This window comes from Capra hircus, chromosome 2 (assembly GCF_001704415.2).
Source record: "Capra hircus breed San Clemente chromosome 2, ASM170441v1, whole genome shotgun sequence".
NCBI classification, from domain to species: Eukaryota; Metazoa; Chordata; class Mammalia; order Artiodactyla; family Bovidae; genus Capra; species Capra hircus.
Window position 1 is genome coordinate 56,487,693 of NC_030809.1, and position 27,906 is coordinate 56,515,598.

The 27,906-nt window shown below is 34.7% G+C and overlaps 1 protein-coding gene across 5 annotated transcripts in view; it reads right to left on the minus strand.

Moving 5' to 3' along the window:
* GLS (glutaminase) overlaps window positions 1–27,906 on the minus strand; it is a 90,145-nt gene that overhangs the window by 10,535 nt on the left and 51,704 nt on the right. For 3 of the 5 annotated variants that reach the window (XM_018061557.1, XM_018061570.1, XM_018061577.1), the window contains 2 exons: window positions 25,873–26,004; window positions 24,871–24,963 (listed from right to left, as the gene is read on the minus strand). In XM_018061557.1, the coding sequence (XP_017917046.1) occupies window positions 24,871–24,963; window positions 25,873–26,004 (225 nt within the window). Of the gene's footprint in view, window positions 1–21,004; window positions 23,891–24,870; window positions 24,964–25,872; window positions 26,005–27,906 lie in introns of those variants that run through there. The other 2 variants (XM_018061560.1, XM_018061564.1) reach the window with 2 other exon arrangements.

The window sequence follows — 27,906 nt, forward strand, 5'->3', positions numbered from 1 at the left end:
TAAATTCATTAGCCTTGCATTCAAGATTCTTCAATGTAGCTGGCTTTGTCTCTTTCAAACTCAACAGAGTAAAACTAGTCTGTTTTACTACCTTTGTTTCTGTCTTATGCCTATGCCCCCTTCATTGGAACATCGAGATTTCTAATCAAATCCTTCCCTTTCTTCAAGGGCTAGCGTGAAAGCCCCTTCCCCAAGCATCCCATCTAGCATCTACTACCCATGTAGCTTGTTGCCGGTTACCCACGCAGGGCTTTGTGACAGCATGAGCCAAGGAGTAATCGTAATCAGTTAGATACCTCTGCTCCTACTAAACTACAGTATTGCTATATGTACTAATTTCCTGAAAGCATCTTCTCTCCACCCATTTTTCACTGCAGTGTTATTCTTAACCCTTTCTCTGTAAGACCCATGCCAATCTCTTAAATCAGAAGTCATCTCTTTCCATATATCTGCCTCACCGTGGCACTATCACATATAGTGTATTTGTTTCTCATCTCCCCCACTACTCAAGAGTAATCCAGAATTCCAATGAGCATACCAGTGATATGCTAACTACCCACTATTCTTATGCTTTAACATTTATTATCCTAAGCAATAAACCCTTGATGTATTTCGTGGCTGTTTGCATGAACCACATCCTTTTAAAATTCTGAATTTAGACCAAGCAAGTTTGAAGATATTTTATTTATGTAATAGGTACCACTTATTCACTTATTTAATATTTCCAAAGTGCTAAAAGAAATTTATTTTTAAATCTGGCTGTGCTGCATGGCTTGCGGGATCTTAGTTTTCTGACCAGGAATTGAACCCTTGTCCTCTGCAGTGGAAATGCAGAGTCCTAACCACTGGACCACCGGGGAATTCCTGAAAACTGCTTATTAATAAGGCCCAAGAAAGGCTGATTTTAGAGTATAATCAATTTCTTGAGGGTATGCTACCAACACTTGATTCACAAGCATGTTTCAGCTCAGAGGGAAATACAAAACAAGTGCCATTCACTCCAAGAGAGAAAAACACTAGGAGGTTCAGTGAACACCAATTAAAACTGGAGTACAAACACTTCTTTACTCTAGCAAATAACCAACCACCTATATTTTTAAGGTTTCTATAAATGAGGTATGAGTAGAATGCCAAGAAAGAAAATGGAACAGCTTAACAGTATTGAGACAGCAGATGGAGTGTTATTTCCCTTAGGGACAGTCCACTTTGTGGTCTGTTAAAAGCATTCCATGAATTCTCCTCAAACGGACATACTCTAGAAAGGCTACTATGACAAACCAAACCAGAGGAGGAGGACATCCTGTAAGATGAAAGCTGTGGTACATACACAATGGAGTATTACTCAGCCATTAAAAAGAATACATTTGAATCCGTTCTAATGAGGTGGATGAAACTGGAGCCAGAAAGAAAAACACCAATACAGTATACTAACGCATGTATATGGAATTTAGAAAGATGATAACGATAACCCCGTATGCGAGACAGCAAAAGAGACACAGATCTATAGAACCGTCTTTTGGACTCTGTGGGAGAGGGAGAGGGTGGGATGATTTGGGAGAATGGCATTGAAACATGTATAATATCATATAAGAAATGAATCGCCAGTCCAGGTTCGATGCAGGATATAGGATGCTTGGGGCTGGTGCACTGGGATGACCCAGAGAGATGGTATGGAGAGGGAGGGGGGAGGGGGGTTCAGGATGGAGAACACGTGTGCACCCGTGGCAGATTCATGTTGATGTATGGCAAAACCAGTATAGCATTGTAAAATAAAGTAAAATTAAAAATAAATAAAATTTAAAAAAAAGATGACTCATCCAACTCTAAGCCAACTGCTGTGAAGGATGCAGGTGTGCTAACCATTGATCAAGCCTCATTCTAATTTCCCAATGGATACCTGTGTTATGTAAATCTTAAAATACCTGTCAAGAAGGCCAGGGTTCACAAAACAGTGAATTAACTAACAGTAACTGCCAGAGGCATGGAACCTGTTCTTTGATGAATCATTCTTCAGTACAAAGAAAACAGCTTATACAGCAGAACAGTGGTCCATATATATCAAGGACTGTTTCATGTATGCCTCCCCCTACTAAAAAGAAACTTCACTTGGGCAGGCAGCCACTAAAAATTTAGACATTAAATGTTAAGTTCTTTCATATTGCAGACTTTCCAGTACTACTACATTTTCCTTATCAAATATCTTTCCTCAGAACCTGCCAGAACCAGACAACCTTCTTAGTTTATTTGTACAAAGTTATGACAAGAGTGGAACAAAAATGTTACAGTTCACATGAGTTCATTTAACACAGGCATGCTTGGCATATCAAAATTATACATTTTCCCAAAAAAGCTAGAAGCAGTTATAGATTCTATCAATTTTACAAGCCTAAAACATGACATTCCTCTCTTCAGTCCTATCATTCTCCTATTTATTTTGAGCCTATTTAAAAGCTGAATTGTCTGACTTTAGTGTCTCCCAAATACCCTGATTCTGTACAAGTAGCAATTATGAGAATTACATATTACTTTGTATTTATATAGTGCATGACTTTGAAAAAATAAATATTAAAAAAATTATAATTGTTTCAAACATCTCTGATGGGCTGGTTTGTAAAATATTATAGATAAACTGGTATTTATTACTACCACTGAGGTTAAAGGCCTTGGCTTAAGGCCATACAGCACATGAATTAGTAATGTAGCTGGGATACATTCCCAACTGTGTACAAGCAGACCATGATAATGTGAATCCTTACACACAGACTGTTATCCAAAGGATACAAATCAACTAAGAGACTAACCAGCAACCCAGTTTTAACCCATAAAGATTCTCTGCTAAATACTGGAAAGAAGGGAGGAAACATGGAAGGGTAGGAGCAGGGACAGGAAAGGAGATGATGAGAGAGGGAGGGAAGACTGATAACACTGTCATGACAGTTTACTCCAAGTATTTTATTTCCAATTCTATTACCAACCACAAAAACTGTGGTTTAGCCCCCCCCCCCTTTTTTTTTAATCATTAGTCTCTGTCTTCATACAGAGAACAAATTCACCCTTTTGGAAAGGCTTTAATGAAAAAAGCAGGTAACTGAAAATCCATCCTTCTGTTGCTACCACGTTTGGTTTGATGTAAGCTGCTCTCTTATTTCTAGCTCACTACAGTATCTGTTGCTGTGGAACAGATACTCTTCTCCATCTGTTAAATAAACCATCATCACTCCACCTCCAATTTTGTTTTAAAAGTTTACTTCCAACTTGGCCTTTTATAGCCTCTAAATGAAAATACATTTTCAGCCTTCTTTCATAAATATCTTTAAGATCAGGTTAAAAAATACAAGCCTGCTATATAGTGTAGCTGAGGAAAAACTTTAAGTTTCCAGCAAATGTAAATTAATCACTTGCTGACGAGGGTAGAAATATAAACCATTACACCATGTATGTGAGCAAAGATATTCTCTTTCTCTTACTGCTGAGTTTATTTAACATTCATACGCATGTGTAAAATAAAATTATGGGCTGAGTATGAGGCCACATGTTCCTAAGCTTTCCAATGACTTATTCAGACACTTTTATTAATATATAGTTGGCCTTCCATATCCATGGGTTCCACATATATGGATACAAAGGGCTGACTATAAGGGACTGGGCATCCTTGAATTTTAGTATCTGCAGTGGGACAAGGAGGAATCCTGGAACCAATCTCCAAGGACACCAAGGGACAACTGTTACTATATATAGAGACAGAACTAATCCAACTGACAGGATCAGAGGATCAGAGAAAATCCTTCATGCGAGTAACAGCTCTGTTATTTCCTGTCCATATTTCCAAATTTCTATATAAATGCAGGAGATTCTCATACCATAATTTCAGTAGACAAGAATAAACTACAAATTTTACTCTAAAAAAAAAAAAAAAGAGTATAGACATTTCACTTACAAAATATAACCTCAAAATGGCAGCTCCAAACACTGCATTTTTGCTCTTGATCAGTCAAGTGATAAACTCTCTTAACATACCATTTTCAAAATTTCTCAATGAGGAGAATAATTTGAAGTAATTTTACTTACACTTAAATGAAGAAGTCACAATTATATCAAAGAGATCTAATGACCCATGAAGAAAAAATAATTAGAATTATGTATTATTTATAGCAAAACAGCTAATATGTAGCACCTACTCTCCTTCGACTGAAATAAGTGCTTTAAAGGGTTATTGTCCTATTATTATTCAAAGGAACTTGAGCAAGGGAATAGTGCTGGCAAGTGGCAGAAAAAGGGCTCAGGCCCAGACTGCCTGATGCCAGGGTCAGTGTTCTCTCAAGCTCTACTCAGTATTCCCTGGGCCAAGAGATTTCCTGACAACACCTGAGATGAGATTTCCTCACCAATATGGAACCAAGACTAAAATATGTTGTGACAGAAAATCAGAAAATAGCAACTAAGGAGCAATTTATAGAGAAATCAGAGATACTATTTTTCTGTTGAGGTACTTTTTTTTTTAAAACTGAAGACAAAATAAGGGAACAAGGCAAATCATTCAATTCAGTATATCAATGCCAAAAAAGGGAAAAAAAAACAAGGTATCCTTATTCTTCAAGTCTCTAAAAATGAAATATGAGTTTTGGGTTAATGCGAATAGAGCAAGTATGACTGCTACAGACAGCACTGGCAGCAAATAACTTCTTATCTCAGTGGCTCGTATTATTCCGGTAAATGCCAATGAATGGTCTAAAATGATATCACTGGGCTCACAAGCAACCCTCCTTTTATATCCAAGTATAAAAGTAACTCACAGCCTATCTTTGTGTGGGCTGACAAAGAGCACTCTAATTAAGAAGCAAGCAGCAAACAGGAGAAAAACAGAAATAAGCAGGGCAAAGAGAGCTATGCCTTTGAAGAACAAAGTGCATTTTCCATGTGGCAGACCTAAGAGTATTTGCACTGCATTGAAAACTATCAAAATTTCATTTATATTCACAATCTTCCTGTGTCTCTTCTTCCCTTATACAAATGAATATTTATAAAACCCCACAAAGATTAGTTAGCATTCGTTAGTGTTTAGATAGAAAACAAGGTTCCACACTTGTGGCATGATCAAGTGTCATGCTTATTTACAATTATTATTAACTAAAAAGACAAGTATGTAAAACCCCAAAGAATCAAAGAAACTACAAACAGAGAATAAGAATAAAAGGGAAATAAACTGTTCACTGAATGTTTGTATATATTACTTCTTAAAAAATCAGGATCAGGGCCACTGGAATTGTAAGATGCTACAGTGGTATAAATTAAAAATAAGGAAATACAAACAAGCTCCCAGACAGTGTTCTCTTTCTGATGAGGACTGAAACAAAGTTTTGGCAGCAAAAGACAGGATTATTTCAATTTAGAATTAAAGGACCTGTCACTCCTTTGCATGCCTTGACTACTACTACCACAACCAATGTACACATACATGACTATTCTACAGTTATTCCAACCACAATACATTCTTACTGTTATTAGAGAAAAAAAAATCTGTCATTTTCATTGGTCTCCAGAGTCATATTTAATTCTCTAGATTCTTTAATGTTCATTTCACACTTTTATTGTGAAAAGTTCAACATGTGTGTTTATAGACAACAGAGAACAGATACATTAACAATATCTGTTTCTCTAGTGCTTTGAACTTTTCAAAATGCTTTCACAGATGTTTTGACTACTATTCAAGTTATGAGACAATGTTCCTCCAGCATACAATATAAGTAGTTCCTGGAGATTAGGATTTTTCAAAATCCTCGAAAATAAGTAACATTAGATATACACATAATTAGACTATATCATAAGACTGCTTACCCTTACCTATATTAAAACATTTATAATTATTAGTAATACTTTATTCTGTGAAGCAAAGAGGATGGACATGACAAAATTACACCCAGAATTCACTTGTTAATGTAATCTATATTAGTTGAAAATTCTTTAAATAGAACCAAAAAAAAAAAAAAAAAAAGACCTTTTAGGTCTAAAAGACCCTAAAAGCTTGCCTTCTATGTAGGCAGGGTTTAAAGTAGATTTCAAACTCTGTTGTTAAAATGCTTCTGGTAATTGCTCTAAAAATCCTGCCTGATCTGCAACCCAAATTTGGGATGCAGCCATAGGATGCAGGGTGCCCAACAGAACAGATTGTCATCACTATAAATCCACAGCTACCAACCTCAATAGTATTCTGACATCACCATGGTTCCCTGAGCTCTCACTCCCAATCTCCAAGAACAAACATTTCCTATCGTCTCCATGCTCTGAAATCTCATGGCCTCATGCCAAGCCCACAACTCACTCTTAGCAGAAAGCCTTCTTTCCTATGCCTCAGGAAGATGGAAACCAATGGACAGAAAATCTCTCAACCTCCTCCTACCATGACTACAAACCTACCCACTTGCTGCTCAATGACCTGCTTTATTGGAGAAGATGCTCCTCCTTCCACAAGCCTAATCTACCACTTGCACTGAGAGTTCCATCTCTTTCCAGGGATCTCACTTTTATTGGCCTTTTCTACTCTCCTGTATCTACTTCAAACTTTCCTTCTTTACTGGATCTATCAGCTGCCAAACGTGCTCTACTCCAAATAGTTCTCTGACCTTTAAATCTCAAAGCCAACAAAATATTCTTAAAAGGTGAAAAGGAAGTCACCAGTATGGGCTACCAACAGTTTACTGTCCGAGTGCAAACAATGAAACAATCCAACCATCTACTATTATCATTTACTAAATAAAAAGACATTTTAACACCAAAAGAATGAAAATTAGGAACTGATGTAAACGGACACCGCTTATCTTAACACTCATTTGGCTTTGATAGAGATGATGGTTCAAAACTTATTGAAATACTCCCCTCCTTTGACTTCTGATACTATACTATACTGGATTTTCTCTTCTCTGGACACTTTTCAGCTATTTCAAATCCTAAAAGATGATGCTATGAAAGTGCTGCACTCAATATGCCAGCAAATTTGGAAAACTTAGCAGTGGCCACAGGATTGGGAAAGGTCAGTTTTCACTCCAATCCCAAAGAAAGGCAATGACAAAGAATGTTTAAACTACCGCACAGTTGCACTCCCCTCACAAGCTAGCAAAATAATGCTCAAAATTCTCCAAGCCAGGCTTCAACAGTACATGAACTATGAACTTCCAGACGTTCAAGCTAGATTTAGAAAAGCCAGAGGAACCAGAGATCAAATTGTCAACATCTGCTTGATCATCAAAAAAGCAAAAGAGTTCCAGAAAAACATCTACTTTTTTACTTTACTGACTATGCCAAAGCCTTTGACTGTGTGGATCACAACAAAATGTGGAAAATTCTTACAGAGATGGAAATACCAGATCACCTGACCTGTCTCCTCAGAAATCTGTATGCAGGTCAGGAAGCAACAGTTAGAACTGGACATGGAACAACAGACTGGTTCCAAGTCGTGAAAAGAGTACTCAAGGCTGTCAGCCTGCTTATTTAACTTATATGCAGAGTGCATCATGAGAAATGCTGGGCTGGAGGAAGCACAAGCTGGAATCAAGATTGCTGGGAGAAATATCAATAACCACAGATATGCAGATGACACCACCTTTATGGCAGAAAGTGAAGAAGAACTATAGAGCCTCTTGATAAAAGTGAAAGAGGAGAGTGAAAAAGTTGGCTTAAAACTCAGCATTCAGAAAACTAAGATCATAGCATCTGGTCCCATTACTTCATGGGGAATAGATGGGGAAACAAGGGAAACAGTGGCTGACTATTTTTTGGGGTTCCAAAATCACTGCAAATGGTGACTACAGCCCTGAAATTAAGACGCTTACTCCTTGGAAGGAAAGTTATGAGCAACCTAGACAGCATATTAAAAAGCAGAGACATTACTTTGTCAACAAGGGTCCATCTAGTCAAGGCTATGGTTTTTCCAGTAGTCACATATGGACGTGAGAGCTGGACTATAAAGAAAGCTGAGCACTGAAGAATTGATGCTTTTGAACTGTGGTGTTGGAGAAGACTCTTGAAAGTCCCTTGGACTGCAAGGAGATCCAACCAATCAATCCTAAAAGAAATCAGTCCTGAATGTTCATTGGAAGGAGTGATGCTGAATCTCCAATACTTTGGCCCCTTGATGCAAAGAACTGACTCATTGGAAAAGACCCTGATGCTGGAAAAAGATTGAAGGCAGAGAAGGGGACGACAGATGAGATGGTTGGATGGCATCACCAATGTGATGGATATGAGTTTGAGTAGGCTTCGGGAGTTGGTGATGGACAGGGAAGCCTGGCATGCTGCAGTCCATGGGGTCACAGAGTCGGACACAAGTGAGTGAGTGAAATGAATTGAACTAAACTACTCTATCCTACTTTTAAAATGAGAGTTTCTTAGGTTTCCTTCTCATTTCACTGTCCCCTGGAGCAATCTCACATACCTCCCCACAGCTTTGAATCTACTCTTCCAGGCTGATCCCTCATGAAGTTCTATCTCCAGCTTAGACCACCCTTCTAAATTCCAGACCTATATCTGATACTTACTCAATATCATTACTTAGACATCTCACAAATACAGACATGCCAAAAAGATGTTACCTTTCACACACTGCTAACTGCCTACCCATTATCCATTTCCTACCCTGTCAGTATGCACTAATACAATCTCTTACTCCTTAGGGATAGTAATGAGTCTTAACTAAAAACTAGCCCTCTAAATTTCCTTATATCTAGTCTGGCCAGTGAGTATATGGGTTTCTGGGAAATTTCTTTCACATGATTTAGGTGTCACTCTTTCCTTTATTCTTCTACTTTGACCATACAAGAGAGACCAAAAATGAAACACCTATCTGGCAACTATAAGGTCTAACGTCCAGACACTAAGGATGGTCACAGCAGAGCATACCTTTCTGATGGTATTAGTACTGGCTGTCTACCCCCAGACTTGTTATATGAGAAAAATAATCCCATATGTCTAAACCACTGTTAATCAACCTCCTGATTTCTAGAGTCAAACATCCTTAACTATCAAAACCAAAATTAATTTCTTTCTGTACTCACAAAGTTCACTTCTTCATCACAGTAAAAGCAGGAGCATCCTCCGTATTGCTCCTACTAAAAACTTGGTGGTCAATTTGATATCTCATCTTTTTCATCCATCAAATACTATCAACACATGCTCGCCAATTTCATCTCTAAAACCTATTATCTACCTTTTTCACTTCTAATGCCCTATTCTAAATCACTACCACATCTCATTTTGGGCTCAGAACTTCAACTCTTGCCTTCCTCTAATTTGTTCTCCACAGAGCGGTGTCATGTCATGTCTCTTCTAAAAAGTCTTCAAGTTTCCAACTGCACTATGAATAGTCCAATATGGATATAAAACCCTATATATAAACGGCATATAAAACCCTACATAGATTTTTGCCCAACTGTGTTCAGAGGACTAACTGTAGCAGAAACACCTGGGGTGCTTAATAAAAATGCATATTTTAAAAGCAATCTTCGGTGTTGGACTTTAGGAATCTCCACTTCATAATTAGGACACTTAACAATTCAGATGCATATTAAAATATGAGAAGGGTGAACCTACATAATGTGATCCAAGACACATCTACAGCCTATCTCCACTCACCTCGCCTCACCACATTTGCTTACTTTCACTTTCTGAAATGTGCTGAACTCCTTTCTGTCCTGGGGCCTTTCTAAAACCAGACTATCCTATAACCCTACTCTACCCTTTCTCTTGGGTTTCCCTGGTAGCTCAGCAGTAAAGAATCCACTTGCCAATGCAGGAGATGGGAGTTTGGTCCCTAGGTCAGGAAGATCCCCTGCAGACAGAAAGGACAACCCAATCCAGGTTTCTTGCCTGGGAAATCCCATGGACTGAGGAGTCTGACGGGATACAGTCCATGGGGTGGCATTAAGAGTCAGACTTGACTTAGCGACCAAACAACAACTCTTCCTCTAACTCATTCTAAATTTAACTATCACCTTCCATGGAAAACAACCATACTGAATCATCCAGGTAAAATGAGGTTTTCATGTTATACCCTCTCCTAGCACTCTACTCTGTAGTTTTCTTTCATTTATTCTATCATATTTGATTAGTATTTTTAAAAGACAAAGATACCGCTAACTATTGATGTTTCTCCTGCATCCATTCCTTTTCTGCCCAGAGGTGAGCTTCACTGAAGACTGGAGTGTATGTTCTTATACTTTAACTACATTGTGTATTTGTCTCATGAAGTCTGTTATGGGTATATAAAAACAGTGTCACAGAATATACCATTTCACCTTCTTTACAGCAGTTAAACTAGAACTACATGTATCAGTATGAAGAAATTAATTATATTAAATTATTTTAGTAATTCTTTATTCAATATCTGCATCCCCTTACAGACTGCAAACACCAAGAGCTGGATCATACTTGTCTCATTAACTGCTGCCTATCTTAAGCACTTTGCAGTTTCTGGGACATAATAGGCAATAAATAAACATTGGTTGAATGAAGAACTAATTCATGAGTGAATAATAAGATAATGCTGATGTTGGTTTTTATAAAATCTGAGCTACTCCACCAAGTTAAGTCGGCTAAATACCTTGAACTAATTCTGTTACGCGATTTAAACAAAAACTGATAAATACTGAGATAATCAGTTCTTAACAGGAAGAACAAAAAAATAATTTTAAAGGTTATATATTAATTTATATAAAGGGATCTAATATTGGACACTGGTGGGGGACCTACATACAGCAGCAGGAAAGTGGAGAAAACACACATAAAAGGAAAACAAAATTGTTGGTGGAGAAGACATGTAAAACTATTTGGTAACTAAGTAAAACAGGGACTAACAATATTGAAGAGAAAACCTAGAGACCAGAAGAGTCTTAGCCACTTTCTTACAGCTACATAAGTGGGAAAGCAACTTCACAGAAAAAATCGACTGTCTGACCACTTTTGCACCACATTACTGGTACAAATACATTATACATAATACATTATTATAAAAGCAATTCTGGGAGAAAACAGATGGAAAATGCATTCATTTACCACTCATCTGCCTGAATAAGTGCACTGGGAAAGGAAGAAGCTATTTTTAAAAATACACTTTAATAACAAAGTTTTTTCTTCATGATCTAGTATAAATGGCATGTTTTTGTGATATTTTTGCTTACATTTAACATTGTCATTAAACTAAAAATCAAACGTATAGAAGGACAACTGTAAATGGCTCTAAATGATGATAGAGTATTTCATTTTTTAAATCACTGAATCATTCTCATTCTATTGGTTTCCAAAAAAAAATCTTTATACTAAAAACAAGTATAGATATGAACAAAGATACATTCATTTTTGCATAATTAAGTTCCAGATCATTGAACAACTATACACAAAAAAGATTAATGAAAGCCCAGAACTTTGATCTCTGTGAAAAATCAGGATTTATGAAAGTTTTAATAAATTGAGTTTAGCTAACAGACATTTAGACAAGGCAAACAAAATGATGAAAATGCATCTTTTACATCTCGAAGAGGAGGGAACTCCTCCAAACTCATTTAACAAGGCTATCATAACCGCAATACCAAAACCAGACAAAAGACATCACAAAAAAAGAAAATGACACATCAGTATCCATGATGATTACAGATGCAAAAATCCTCAACAAAATATTAGCAAAGCAAATTTAGCTATTCACTAAAAGGGTCATACACTGTGATCATGTGGGATTTACTGCAGGGGTGCAAGGATGGGTCAACATACAGAAATCAGTCAATGTGTTACACCAGATTAACAAAATGAAAGATAAAAACCATATGGTCATCTCAATAGATGCAGAAAAAGCATTTGACAAAATTCAACATCCATTTATGATTTTAAAAAAACCTCTCAACCAAGTGGGGAATGTACCTCAACATAATAAAGGGCATATATGACAAGTCCACAGTTAATGCCATACTTAATAGTGAAAAGTTGGAAGCTTTTCTTCTAAGATCATAAAGAAAATAAAGATGTGCACTTTCACTATTTTTATTCAACATCGTACTTGAAGTTCTAGATAAAGCAAACAGACAAGAAAAAGATAAGAAATCCAAACTGGAAAGAAAAGAGTAAAACTGCTACTATCTGCAGAAGACATATTATACATAGAAAACCCTAAAAGCTCCATCAGAAAACTGCTAGAACCAATAAATTCAGTGAAGTTGTAGGATACAAAATCAATACACCAAAGTCTGTTGCATTTCTATACACTAATAACAAACTATCAAAAGAGAGAAATTAAGAAAACAATCTCATTTGCAATTACATCAAAAGGAATAAAACACCTAGGAATAAATTTAACCAAGGAGATGAAAGACCTATACATTGAAAACTACAAGATTAATGAAAGAAACTGAAGACAACAAAAACAGAAAAATATTTCATGCTCAAGGACTAAAATACTGTTAAAATGTCAATACTTATCCAAGTTATATACAGATTTAATGCAATTCCTATCAAAATTCCAATGGTATTTTTCACAGAAACAGAAAAAAACAACCTCTAAAATTTTCACAGAACCACAAAGATCCCAAATATTCAGGGCAATCTTGAGAAAGTTCCTAATGTCAAGTCATATTAAAAAGGATAGTAATTAAAACAGGTGGTATTGGCATAAAAACACATACAGAGATCAATGGACTAGAGTAGAACCCAGATATAAACCCACACAGATATAGTCAATTAATTTACAACGAAGGAGCAAAAAAATACACAACAGAGAAAGGAGTGTCTCTTCAATAAACGGTGTTAGGGAAACTGGACAGCTACATGCAAAGGAATAAAAGAAGACCACTATCACATACCATACCCAAAACTGAACTCAACATGGATTAAAAACTTGAACCTAAAACCCCAAATCATAAAACTCCCAGAATAAAACAAGGAGTAAGCTTTGTGACATGAGTCTTGGCAATGATCTTTTTGAATCTGACACTAAAAGCAAAAATAAACAAGCCAGACTACCTCAAACTAAAAACTTTCTGCACAGCAAAGGAGACCATCAACAGAATGAAAAACTACTTAACAGGAGAAAATATTTGTAAACCAGGTGTGGTAAGGGGCTAATATCCAAATTATGTTAAGAATTCATACAACTCAACAGTACACTTTAAAAGTCCAACTAAAAAATGAGATCTAAAAAGACATTTTCCCAAAGACATTCAGATGACCAAGAGGTACATGAGAATGTGTTCTGCATTATGATCAGGGAAATGCAAATCAAAACCAAAATGAAATATCCCACCTGATAGAGAGGGTATTATTAAAAAAAACAAACAAACAAACCAGAAACAGAAGTAGGTGAGGATACAGAGAAAAAGGAATCCTTGGGCATTGTTGGTGGTAATGTAAACTGGCACAGCCACTATGGAACAGCATGGATGTCATTCAAAAAATTAAAAACAGAAATACCATATGATCCAGCAATTCCATTTCTGGGTATTTACTGAAGAAAAAGTGCCGACTTGAAAACATACATGCACCCCCACATTCACTGCAGCATTATTTACAATAGCCAACACAGAAACACAGTGTCTGTCAATGGATGAGTGGATATAAAATTGTTGACACACACATGTATACACACAGGAATATTACAGAAACATAAAAAAGAAGAAAACCCTGCTATTTAAGACAACATAGATGGACTTCAAGGGCCTTATACTACATGAAGGCACACAGAGAAAGGCAAATACTATAATCTTTCTCATATTTGGAACCTAAACACAAGCTCATAGATACAGAGGACAGATTGGTGGTTCCAAGAGGTGGGGGCGGAGGGTGGGGAAAATGGGTGAACACAGTTGACCCTTGAACAACACAAGTTTGAACTGTGTGCGTCAACATCTGTATGTCCCGCCCCCCCCCCAATAAATACATACTGCATTTTAGTATTATAGAATCTGCCAGTTGGTTGAATCCATGGATGCGGAACCAAGGGCACAGAAGGTGTACTGTAAAGCTGTATGTGGATTTTCAACAGCATGGGAGGATCAGGGACCCTTATCCCCGTGTTGTTAAAGATCAACTGTATATACATCTGATTATGTTTTTTCAAAAATATGACACAAAATTTTAAGTTTGTGCTTGAGCCCCCAAACCAACTTCTGGAACAAAAAAAAAGAGTCTATCAGAATCAGGTAGAAATATTGCAAATGGGCTGTTATCACAGTATCACTTCTTAAAGAAGTTCTTTATTGCTTCCTGTACTTAAAAATTTCTTTTTAACATTCTAAAAAAATAAAAGAGCTGTCTATGAATAAGTCAAGCGGTCCAGGTGGTCATTAACTCCCAGATATCCAGGTAAGGTTTTTACTTCATTCAATAATTAACAATGTAATGAAACAGACTGAAGTTATTTAGCTTTTTGGGGGAGTGCTTAACAAAGTTTGAGATTTTCAAATTATTAAGATAGAACAGTGAAACGCTCTTTTTTGTAGATAAAACACTATTTGAAATCACCTTATGCAATTACTTATCTAGGCTGTTTTTTGCTATACTAACTCCTGGTATATACGGTATATAAGATTGTGTCTTGTGGTCCTGCCCAGAACACAAAACAATTCCTGGCTTGTAGTGGCTGCTCCGTAATTACTGCATGAAGGCAAATGAACAAAAGAATAAACTTCTGCACCTATTCTGTATGTTATCTGTAAAACACTTTCAAACTTCTCTGGTAGTACCTGCTTTCCTCCCTTTTCATTGCATCTCTACAAAAGAAGCTGTCTAGGGCAAAATTAATTACAACATGGTCACTAGATTTGGCCCCAAGTTCTGTAAAACCTGTTTGCTTTTGTGCATTGTAGCCAGCAACTTAATGAAGATCGCTATTGCAAAGTTTCCTGATCAGAAGGAACACAAGTAATTACTTCATAGTTGAAATCAGTCCTTTCTCCTAGTGACATATTCTGCTGAACATATACAGTAAACAAGCTTAATGAGATGGTTTTAAAGTGAACTTTAAAAAAATTCATGTGTTTAGACTCTTATGCTTACATTTAGTCATCTATTTGGTAGGAGTGGGTTAACAGATAATCGTATTTTTAAATGGATGTCAGGATTTGAAGGGTGAATTTTATTAACTGATCAAACTGAAAATACTTGAGACTTTTAAAAGAATACTAGAAAATAAGTGGTAGACTGAGTCAATATACAAAAACCTCCTTTACTTACATTAGACTTGAGCCTTAAAATTGTATGTCAAAATCATTTGGCATTATTTATAGACAAGTCAACATCTATAATCATTACTTATTGAAAAAAGCTGACAGTGACATTAAAACATTTGCAATTTTATTTTTTTCTTTGTACAGGAGCCAAACTTACAATAGATAAAATTGAAAATCTGAAATGTTTTAGACGTTTGTTTGAGGGCTCAAGGATATTCAGATGCCAGTGACGTTTAATGTGCTTGCTCATATATAGCACAGAAAACTCCACTCTGTCAATCCTAGAGTTAAGAGAATGGAGGCAGTCTCCCTGCTTCTATGGATTATGATCATCATAGGGAGAAGAACCTTGCCTCTTAGAGCAGCATCTCTAACACCTAACATACTGCCTGAATAGTGTGTGTGTAAATATGAAAATAAAAGCAAATCAAAACTCAAAATTCATGCCCATAGGATATCACATCAGGCTACCTACTTAAACTGTATGCCCAACTAACTGCCCAGCATTCACTGATGTTTTTTAAGTGAAAAAAAATGCTAGGTAAACCAAAAGTTTCAATTATCAAAAACTGCTGCAGAAGATCCCAAATTCTTAACTAACACAAAATTCTAAGCCTCACAATGGCAGTGAGTAAGAACTTCTGCATAGCAAAAACTACAAAATACAGTATACAAGCAATAGCAGCTCTGCATCCAAAAGGCCCTACACACACGGTAAATCTATACTACCATGAAAGCAAGCAGATTATTACAGGACAAAGTCCAACATGTAAGGGATACAAAATAAATAACAGTGATGGTTCTGTGGCAGATATATACGGTGGATATAAAATAAAACTGCACAACAGAGACAAAAATCAAAGCTTCTCCAGTTTTTATTACTTGGCTAAAAACACTGCAATTAGTTTTTTCTCCCTTGTTTCTCCTTTAGGTGTAAAGAAAAAATGTCATACAATGACTCTTGTAATAGCATGCTTTAGTTGAAACACTTTAACAACAGGTAATAGAAAGTTAAGCTCTACTTCCTGCTTCATGAAAGCTGTTCTCTGAAGTTTTTTTTTCAGGTAAAAAGAGGAAACATTAAGGCAGAAATATTTTATTGGTATGATTAAAGTGGGTTAATGGTATTAGTTAAAAGAATTTTAACAAAATAATTTGTCCTACAATTTCAAAGGATATCAATAAAGTTCCATTCTGCAGAAACTGTAACGTATTCATTTTAACTCAAAGCAGAAAATATTATTTAGTTCATTTCTGTATTTAAATTATAAATCTTCTACACAGACCTGGACCCACAGATGCATGTATTCAAAGTCAACTGTAAAATAAATTACCAACAAGTTACATCATATTGATAATAAGTTTATACTTTATCAGTTGTGAATTTAAAAAAATAACATTTTAAAGAAATAAAAGTACAGTGACAAATGTTAACAACATGAAACGATTTGGAAATTAACCTACCAGCAATATGAAGGTCTGAAAAGGAAAGCCCATTTTATGAGCAACTCTGATATAATTTTTAAAGTTATCTCATTTTAAGCCCAAAATGAGTTACTGTCAGGAAAGGATGAAAAAGAAACAATACTCAAGATTAACAGATTTTGAGTTTTTCAATTAGGATTCTTTAATTTTGAGAGACTACAAGAAGAAACAAAATAGACCTTGGGTGTAATTAAATTAATAATTGATATAATTCTATACATCATTAATCTCCCTTAATGGATAAAAGACTTAAGTTTTATGTTATCCCCTCAAAGGACGAATTGTAGTGATCCTTAGTGATGATTTATGAAAGGCACACACAAAATAATGAAAACTCGTCATTTGAAGCTAAGGAAAAGTTTAACAAGAGACTGAAGATCATGATTTTAATTTGGATCTTACAATGGAATACCCGAACATGAATAGTTATATCTGCATAACTAATGCTAGTATTTCAGCATCATTCTAATTTGATAGATATAACGTGAAAGCAAGCATTCAATACAAGCAAGCTTATACTGAGTCAGTCTCTTAAAAGTTCAGGTTCTCACTTATACAAACTTGGGGGGAGAATAGTTTCCTATAAAAGTTTAAATTTTGAGAAGAAATAGTAGTTTTTTTTTAAAAGAATAATAATAAAGTTTTAACATTTAAATCAACTCTTGAAAAAATTAATGCACGTCAAGAATAGCAATATATACCTGCTTCATAAAAAAAAATCCCAGAACTATGAAGTATATTGATATTGAGGATAATACACATAATAAAGTATCAGGCAACTACGGAGCCTTTTTCTGAAGCCACTCAAAGAACCAAATATCTAAAGCAGAAACAATGGAACAGCTACGTATTTTGCACAGTATGTGCTGGGAAAAGCTAATTAGAAAAAAAATTTTTTCCAGAAAACATATTTTTGGAACTCCAATAACCTTTTTGCTACTTGAAAATCTTTTTTACTTATATATTTAGCCTAATCGCAAAGGAATTTATTTTAAAAAGCCAAGGGTGCAATATTTATTTTTAAAGTCACATTTCTGTTACCCTTTAGTTTTTTCAAAGATTCTGGGGTCATGATTTATTTTTAGAACTACTGTACACTTGTGACATACATTTCTAGCTTTATTAGTCTTTATAAATGTGGCATATAACTATATACTAGAAAAATACAATTAGTTTTAATAAACAATGATGGGATGATTAGTTTGTAAATAACTTACAATCATATTAACCAGTACTGCCAATTATACCTGGAGAATTCCTTGAACAGAGGAGCCTGGTGGACTACAGTCCACAGGGTCACAAAGAGTCGGACACGACTGAAGTGATTTAGTGTGCATGCGCATGCACACACACAGGATAAAAACAACCAACAAATAAAAGGCTGTCCCAAAATACATAAAATAAACCAACCCTATCGAAGGTGGGGGGGAGTAATGTGCTAATTGAGAAAGCAAGGTGCTACCTGGAAAAGAGGGTTGGGAGGAATGGGAGTTTGTGGTAAGATAACCCTCAATTCCTTTCCAGCTCAACCATGTGATTCTAATAAATTACAAGACTACAGTAAATGAAAGAACAAAGACCTAGAACAGCTGAACTGTATTTTAAAAATAAAAGAAATTCTTCAGCTATTTATAGGATATGAATTAAAATTATAACTAAGAGTTTCAAGTAGAATTGTTAGGCAGGAGAGATTTTCACTATATAAAAAATCTCCAGATATATAATAAATAGAAATTTAAAATGGTTTCAGGTAAGAATTTTTCCTTTTAAAAGCTAAGCCTTCCAAACAGGTAATTTCAACCAGCTGAGACATTAGGATTGAAAATATTTTAGCAAGGTAAAATACTTAATGAAATAAAAATCATTATTTTTTGATAATACTATGTCCAGAAAAATAAGATCCTCAGATATTAAAATCTCACTTAAGTATACCAAAATTGTTCTTTACCACTGAGATTTTAACTAAAATACTTCCAAATTAGTAAATGAAATTTAAAGTCTATTAATAATACCCAAATTATGAGATCAACTGCCAGAATTTGTCATTTCATTACTCTTTGAGCCTCCATGCTGAACTGCATACAAGTTCATCAAAGTACTTGGAATCAAGGATCATTACTACTACTTCTTTTTTTTAAAATGTAACCAATGTAAGAGTTCCCAACAAGAAGTGTTTTGTATATTATGCCCAAAATACCAAAAATGCAATGTGCCAAGTGCTAATTAGTAGTCTATTCATTTTAATTAAAGATAAATGGATTAGGAAACCATTATAAAAGTTTTGATCCTCACTGGTTTTACATCTCTTACATATCTCAAAAATCTCCATAGCTACAACTTATTAAAATTACTAGGATAAACCATCTACAAAACACTTAGGTAAACTAAATCAACCTTAAACTTTCTTTCATATGCTCACAAAACATAAATTTAGAAAGGAACATTTTAAAACTACAGGAAGAGAATCAATTCATTAAATAAAGACTTGTATCAGTCTATTTAATATTTTTTTAAGTAAGTACCTTTTCTATTACTATTTAAGGACTCTAAAAAAAATCAAGTTTTGTGAGCTCTGTTTTATACTGGATAGATTTTGTCCTAGATTTACAGTATTTTTAAGAATTCTAAACTAAGGGTAATTCCTGCCCTTCTCTTCTCCAGGAAATCTTCCCAACCCAGGGATCAAACCCAAGGCTTCCCACATTGCAGGTGGATTCTTTAACCATCTGAGCCACCAGCGAAGTTCAGTCCATTCCTAAACTTCTTCAATGTGCACTGTGTGCTATTCACACTGATAAACTACAACTGGGGCAGAGAGAGGGAAAAAAGGAATAAAAGAATCTTAGTCCAGTTAAATTCCTTCCATTTCTAAACAGTGTAGAAAGCAAATGTTAACTGTGTTACAATTTAAAATAAAAGTGGTTGAACTTGATATACCTGAATCTATGTTCATGCATAATTTTGGCTCTGAACTACATGACAGTGAATGGACAAGTCTACTATGAAAAAATTTGAGTAAATCTGAGGGATGGGGCATGATGAATCATAACAAGCCCCACCTCCAATTCATCTGGTTTTAATTAAATATTACACTTAATATAAAATGGTAAAGGAAGAACTGAATGGAAAGCATGTTATTTGTTAAAAAACTAAAAATTGTGCACAAGTTTTGGAATAAAACTATTCCATAGAGTAAACTGTTGTAACTAAGAAGTCCATTATTTAAGTTGTATACAATCCTTCCATATAATAATTTTGGAAACTAAAGTCAGCTTCCACAGGAAATCTGATGTTCTTGCTTTCCCTTTTGTGCAGTTCTCCAATATCATTATTCTCCTCTCTGACAGCGCTAGTAGTGAATGGGAGCAAAACAGAAACCACATATCTTTAAAGGTAAACTGAAAAAAGTAAAATATGCTATATTTTATAAGTTCTGGGTCAGCAAAAATTCAAAGTTCTTCTACAACAAAACCTAGATCAATGAACCATTTATACAGGACACACTGTGTAGAAATAACTGCTCCTGGTTTTCAGAATATGAATGCATAGATGAAGACAAATAAACAGACATCTATTATATACACATTCACATACATTTATATAAATTATCATGATACAGACTGACAATATCAGTATACATTCAGTGGTTTTTTCCACTCACATGCATGCCTATGAAACTATACTTTCAGACCAAGCTCTCTGAGTTACCTGTTTCAAAGGGACTAAAAACACCAACAAAACAACCCCAAATGTATCTTTCAAAGCTACTGATCACAAACTTACAAACTGAATATATCATGACAATGGATCTTCCTATTTACTAGTCCCAAAAGAACATTATGGAAAAAAATCTCACAGATAGATAGAAATTCCTATAAACAACAGTATTTCCCCTTCAAACAGTTTTAAAAACTTCACCAATATATTTGGGATGTTTCTCTGGATATGAATGGAAAATTTCATCAAACAAAAACTTAAAGTACTGTATTTGACCTACGATGCACATACATTGTAATTTGGACCATGCTGTAGAACTATACTCAGTTCCTTCTGAAAGTTAAATTTCTTAAAAAGTAGTTAAGGTGAATTTCAGTTTTACAGTTTTTCTACTCAATATAAATTCTACTGAGGTTTACAATTCTATTCTAATGCAATAATACTCTGATTTTAGCAACATTTCTCCTATTCTGGACAACTGATAAAGCAACAATTACATAGTGAACCAGTGATGTTCTTGCTCAGAAAGCAGAAAGAATCTGTAAATGGAGGAGAGCTTTTTTCCCTAAGTTGTTAAGTGGAAAAACAACAAAAAAAAAAAATTAGGAAAAAAGTCTTTATTCAAATACTTCTAATACAACCAATTGAAAAACATCCTCCCCGAAAGTAAAAAAAAAACCACCAACACTATACTACATTAAAAAATAGAATCAAATGAAGCCTTTGAGTATTTCTATAGTTTCTCTTCACAGAAGTCTCAGAATTAACTAAAATTATAAAGCATTTTTATTATATCTTCATAAAGCATGACTTTTAAAGTTAAAATTCCATTTGTTATACTTAAAATGCTGGAGTTGCTTTTATAAAAAAAACAATAAAATCAGCTTAAAATAAATTTATTGTACAATACAAAAAGTAGGCATACTGGAAAATAAAAGGTACATTAATATACAAAGCAAATAAAAGAAAGCTAAATAACACAAATGGATTAATCCAAACACTAAGATAAAATGCACAACATTTATGCTAAAAATAAAGTATTTCAGAAAGGATATGCATTTCAAATGAAATGTTAATGATGGCAAAAAAAGAAAAACAAATATGCTAACTTCAAAATGCTTGAATATCAAGAATCAGTAATGGCATAAAACATTAAATTCAACAATACTGGGTACTTTTCAATAACTTTATTTGAAAAGGTATTTAAAATACTGAAAGAATCAAAATAATGTTTTTAAGTCTGGCAAAGATTTTCCTCTTTTTTTTTTAAAAGTAAAGTTTGAGGACCTATTCACAACATCTTCTCTCTTCTTCCATTTATACCTTCCTACAAAAACTTCTGAATGCTCATCTTCAACAGGATGAATAGCTTAGAAAACCCTTCTCTACTGGTGTGTATTTAAGCCTTATCAACATAGTAAGTGGCACAAATTAACATCATTTTGTAATCTGTACAAATGTGGATACAATATGAAACATGAAATTTTCATTTTATAAAGTAAAACCCACTCCAAATGAAACAGTAAAATGTAACAATTAGAGCCTGGGAGAGAGGAGCCTTTTTTTGGGAAACTACCAATTAAAGACATTCAGTCCCCAAACCACGAATAGCTCTGTGAATTAATACGAATCACACTGTTCAAAGGTATAGCAGAGTTAAGGTATAAATGTATGGAGAGAGCAGACACACCACTTTCATGTAAATGGCCAAACCAGAAACATCCAGTTAGGATATGCGTCTGTACATCAGAGGAACAATTAGCCATAAAATCCTTGGCTAATACCTTCTAAAACTTACTGTATAACTAGTTTAAAAATATGTTTAATACTTCAGTTGGGCCAAAAGGCTTTTAAACAAGTTTGGAAGAGAACTTCTTTTCCTAATATCATGGTTTTCAAACTCATATAATCAAGATTTTCTACATCTGTGTTTGCACTTGCATCTAAACTATCCAGGAAAATATTTTCTTGCTACACTGTAATTACTATTTTAGACTTTACCCTATACCACATGTATGCCATGATACTAAGAAACTATCAAGTTCTCCTTCTGACTCCATCCCTGTCCTTCCAAAATCTTGAAGCTCTTGGGAACTGTGGGGAGAAACAGAGAGGTATATGGAGGAAGGAAGAAGTATGAATAGGATCCTACAAAACTTTACAATTACTTTGCCAAGACAGACTTTAAACATTGTGAATTATTTCAAATTTAGGCTGTGTTGAACCTACAGTCCTCTTAAAAACAAGTTTTGATTCTCAATATTGCATTATTATAACCAAAGAAAAGGATTAAAATCTAACAGGTTTATTTTAGTAGCATACTTACTACCTTCATACTGAATTCATTTCCTAACTACTTTCAAATAAAACAAGCTTTATGAGATATAATTATAATTTACTGCAAAGTTCATTAGCATTTGTGAAATTATTATAATTATTAAAAGCTAAAAACCAAAATTCACCATTCACACTTAAATATAACACAGAAAAAGTTACGTGGGTAATATGAAAATAAAACTGTTCAGGTAAACATTTCACTTGAAGACAGTCACTGCTGCTCCTTCTGAGTAACCATTATAGGTTTTTTAACAGTGAAACATGTCATTATCTTACATCGGAAATTCTTTGGCTGGAATGCTTTAGTAATATAAGACACTCCTGTACATAACAATTCTGACAGAACAAAGGAGTTGAAAGTGAAAAAGCAAAGATATTTTAAAGTGTTTGATAAAATTTTAAATAAATTTTAAAAAATTTAAAGCCAAAAAAGAGTAAAGCAAATCTATCTGCTGCTATATTAAATAATTTGGAAATCATAATTATGTCTTTTTATTTTTGTATTTAGCACAGAAATACTTTGTATTGCTATTGGAGACACCATGTCAATTTTAAAACTGGAAAATAAAGAAATGTGATGAAATTTATGAGTTCAATGTGTGGGTTTCAGAACCAAGAAATTACAAATTTCTCTTATTATTTTAAAATAGGATTATTTGACTACATATAGTTAAAATTTTAATTACACCAAGAAAAAATTTAAAGAAATTCCTCCTTTCATTAAAAAGAAAAATCTGCTTTATTTATACTTTTTAAAAGACTGACAAATCCACTTTTTAATCTGTTAACTTTACACAAAGATTAAAAAAAAAAAAAAAAAAAAGCTTTATGGCTCCAGTACCCAAGGTTGAAAGCACAAAAAACTCAATAAATATAGTATGCAAAAAAAACTAAAGATGTTTGAAAGGTTAAATGAAGAACATTCTGAAACTAGAACCCATATCTTTAGCTTTTCTCTCCCAGACTTTCCATTCTATATACTACAGTTGTAGAGATGTCCTCATTTGACTCAGGTGACACTTTTTTCCATACTGTCTCTTTTAAAGCAAGTTCTTGTTGGAGACTTTCATAGTCCAATGGTCCAAAGGAATGCTAGTTGTTCAAGCAACATACATAATTTATTAGTGCACTTGAGTGAAGAAAGGTCCAAGCTATAAAATGGTATTTTTCAATGATGAATGTTATTAAAATCTGTTAGCATTTTCACCCACCACCATCTGATGTTTTGCTCCATGTTACTCATGTTGACGCCCATGGAAGTTTCTATTTTTGTCAGCTTTGAATAATTCTCATGTATTATTAAAAGTCACTTTGAAACTAATGATAGGAAAATTTACTTGGTATGTATTAAAATTTTTTTCTACTTATAAGTGCTTTGCATATATTAGCTTCGAGTCTAGTTAGGTAATTTTATTCTAAACATTTCCACTTGGGATACAAAGGAATTTAAATTCAAAACAAGTCCCTTAATGCAGTAGACAACAACAAAGACAAAAAGAAAATCTTGTTCCTGAAATTAAGTCCTGACTCCTTTAAAAAGGAGTATATATGTGCAAAAATATGAAGTCAAACACACTGGTAAAAAACAAATATCACTTTAAAATAACAGTGTCAAAAAAAAAATAATAACAGTGTCAGAACACTGTATTAGACACTTTCTGAAGAAAAATACTTCATCTATAGTGACATATAAAACTTACTATGAAGCTCTGTAAGGCCTATCACTAATACTATAATCCTTTTCCACTTACATATCCATCCACATAAAAATAAACTTCAATTTGAGACTATAACTGACAAATATTAAGAGCAAAAATAGATTTTCTCTTTATAGCATGCAGCACTTTCCAACATGTTTTCTTTTAACAGAGTCAATTCTTAAAAATACTGCTAAAACAGCAGAAAAATGGGGAGGAAACTCTGCTCCTAGGCTAACCAGTTTCAATTTAAATGAAACTAATATTTACTATGTATGTCCAGGATGATAACGTCAACAATTCAACATTATTCATTTGTTATTAGTAAAAATATGAGGCCACTAACAATTAAAGTAAGTTTTATTTAAACTGGTGAACCTCATTTCCTCTCTCAAAAAAAGTTACATAATAATCTAAATAAGAATTTTGCTTACCCTCTGATCACCACCTTCTCTTCGAGGATCAAGTTTTTTAGCAAAGTGTCTCAAATTATCATAGTTATGGAAATTACACAGAGAAACAAGATCCTGTAATTAAACAAAACAGGTATAATAAGAAACTGACTTAGTCAATGGCTATTGTTTTTCCATATTTTAACAAATTTCACTAATACTGTTCAACTTAACTACTATCTCCTAGAAAGTACCACTGCATGTTAATAAAGCCGCATGATGTATTAAGAAGACCGAAGTCAAAATGGGAAGACATGGACTACAGGTATTTGAAAATTTACTACCATAACCTTAAGGCTCAGGCACTCAAAATGTATAACTTTCATTTTCTGTAAAATGGGCGTTATAATAATAGGCCACATGAATAGCTATTCTATCAAATAACTATAGCACCACAAAAATATAAAGAAATACTATGGTTACGGTGTATTTTAATCTATAAGGACTCCAATGTCATTCTCTAGTTTTTGTAAAATATTTAAAAAACTGAAAAATAAACTGGTATTTTAAATGGGACGATCTGCAGAAAAAATTACAATACTCAGTGCAGACTCTAGGAATTAGTAAATGTAAATAAAACCAGAATAAAAAGATACTGAACTAGTTAACAGTAGTAGTCATTTTAAATTGCAGTATTTATTTCCTTAAAAAAAAAGAGACTCAATCTTTCACTTATGGTGAGGGCTAAATGACTCTTCTAAGTTTAATGTCTTTTGCTGAGCTTTTAGAAACTGAAAAGTAATTACAACCATGAAATTAAAACTTAAGCATCAAACAAATTTCTAATTTGTGAGGATGATTATATGGGAGCTGTCTGGTAAAGGCAATTTACAGCTCCTCTGCAAACACTAACATGGCTATTGAGTAACTGACAGACTGGCAGTGAGAATGCAAACAGTCAAACTATGGAAATGAGTAATAAAGTAGAACCATCAGATGGCTCAACTTACATGATCACTATTTTCATTAAGAAAATATGCTTACATGACAGAAGTGAATTCCCTTAACACTGTTGCCCATCTTGTCCAGAGGAGGAGACCAGCACATCATGCCCATGACATTGGGGACAACTAAAAGAATGCCACCAGCAACTCCAGATTTTGCAGGAAGACCAACCTGAAAATAGTTTGAAAAAATAGACACTTATATTAACATTTTAAAATAAGAAAAGTTATATCCAACAATAAGGGAACTGGTTAAAATATTACAGTGTATTTCCATACAGTAGCATTCCAACATTAAAATGTAGATAAGTATTAGATTGGTGCAAAAGTAATTGCAGTTTTGCATTGTTGAACTCTGCCATTTGATATTGGAACATTCTTAAATGTGGTAATGCTGTACATCATGTTAATGCACATTTCTTGCTTTATGGTTTTTTTTTGTTGTTAATGACTTACAGCATGCATGTGTGCCAAGTCATTTCAGTCACGTCCGACTCTTTGCCACCCCAGGGACTGCAGGAACCATCAGGCTCCTCTGTCCATGGAATTCTCCAGGCAGGAATACTGGAGTGGATTGCCATGCCCTCTTCCAAGGTATCTTCCCAACCCAGGGATTGAACACACACATTTCCTGTGGCTCCTATATGGCAGGCAAATTCTTTACCACTGAGTCACCAGGGAAGCCCCAATGACTTATTACTTGCTGTTTATTTTAGACAGGGGAAATCACATTAGACAAAAAGCAAATTTCAGTGATTTTCTTACCCGAGTTCAAAATGGGTTGCAAATCAAAGGCGACAACGCACAACACTAACAACACATTTGGCCCAGGAACTGCTAAAGAAATGTACAGTATGGTGGTGGTTTAGGCAGTTTTGCAAAGGAGATGAGAGCTCTGAGGATGAGGGAGCACAGTAGCTGGCCATCAGAAATAGACAATGACCAACTGAGAGCAGGGTGACAATATACAGCCTTGACGTACTCCTTTTCCTATTTGGAACCAGTCTATATTGTTCCATGTCCAGTTCTAACTGGTGCTTCCTGACCTGCATACAGATTTCTCAAAAGGCAGGTCAGGTAGTCTGGTATTCCCATCTCTTTCAGAATTTTCCACAGTTTATTGTGATCCACACAGTCAAAGGCTTTGGCATAGTCAATAAAGCAGAAATAGATGTTTTACTGGAACTCTCTTGCTTTTTTGATGATCGTTGGCAATTTGATCTCTGGTTCCTCTGCCTTTTCTAAAACCAGCTTGAACATCTGGAAGTTCACAGTTCACGTACTATTGAAGCCTGGCTTGGAGAATTTTGAGCATTACTTTACAAGCGTGAGATGAGTGCAACTGTGCGGTAGCTTGAGCATTCTTTGGCATTGCCTTTCTTAGGGACTGGAATGAAAACTGCCCTTTTCCAGTCCTGTGGCCACTGCTGAGTTTTCCAGATTTGCTGGCATATTGAGAGCAGCACTTTCATAGCATCATCTTTTAGGATTTGAAATAGCCTGACTAGAATTCCATCACCTCCATTAGCTTTGTTGGAAGTGATGCTTCCTAAGGCCAACTTGACTTTGCATTCCAGGATGTCTGGCTCTAGGTGAGTGATCACACCATCATGATTATCTGGGTTGTGAAGATCTTTTTTGTACAGTTCTGTGTATTCTTGCCACCTCTTCTTAATATCTTCTGCCTCTGTTAGGTCCATACCATTTCTGCCCTTTATTGAGCCCATCTTTGCATGAAATGTTCCCTTGGTATCTCTAATTTTCTTGAGGAGATCTCTACTCTTTCCCATTCTATTGTTTTCCTTTACTTCTTTGCACTGATCACTGAGGAAGGCTTTCTTACCTCTCTCTCCTTGCTATTCTTTGGAACTTTGCATTCAAATGTGTATATCTTTCCTTTTCTCCTTTGTTTTCCACTTCTTTTCTTTTCACAGCTGTTTGTAAGGCCTCCTCAGACAGCCATTTTGCTTTTTTGCATTTCTTTTTCTTGGGGATGGTCTTCATCCCTGTCTCCTGTACAATATCAAGAACCTCCATTCTTAGTTCATCAGGCACTCTATCAGATATAGTCTCT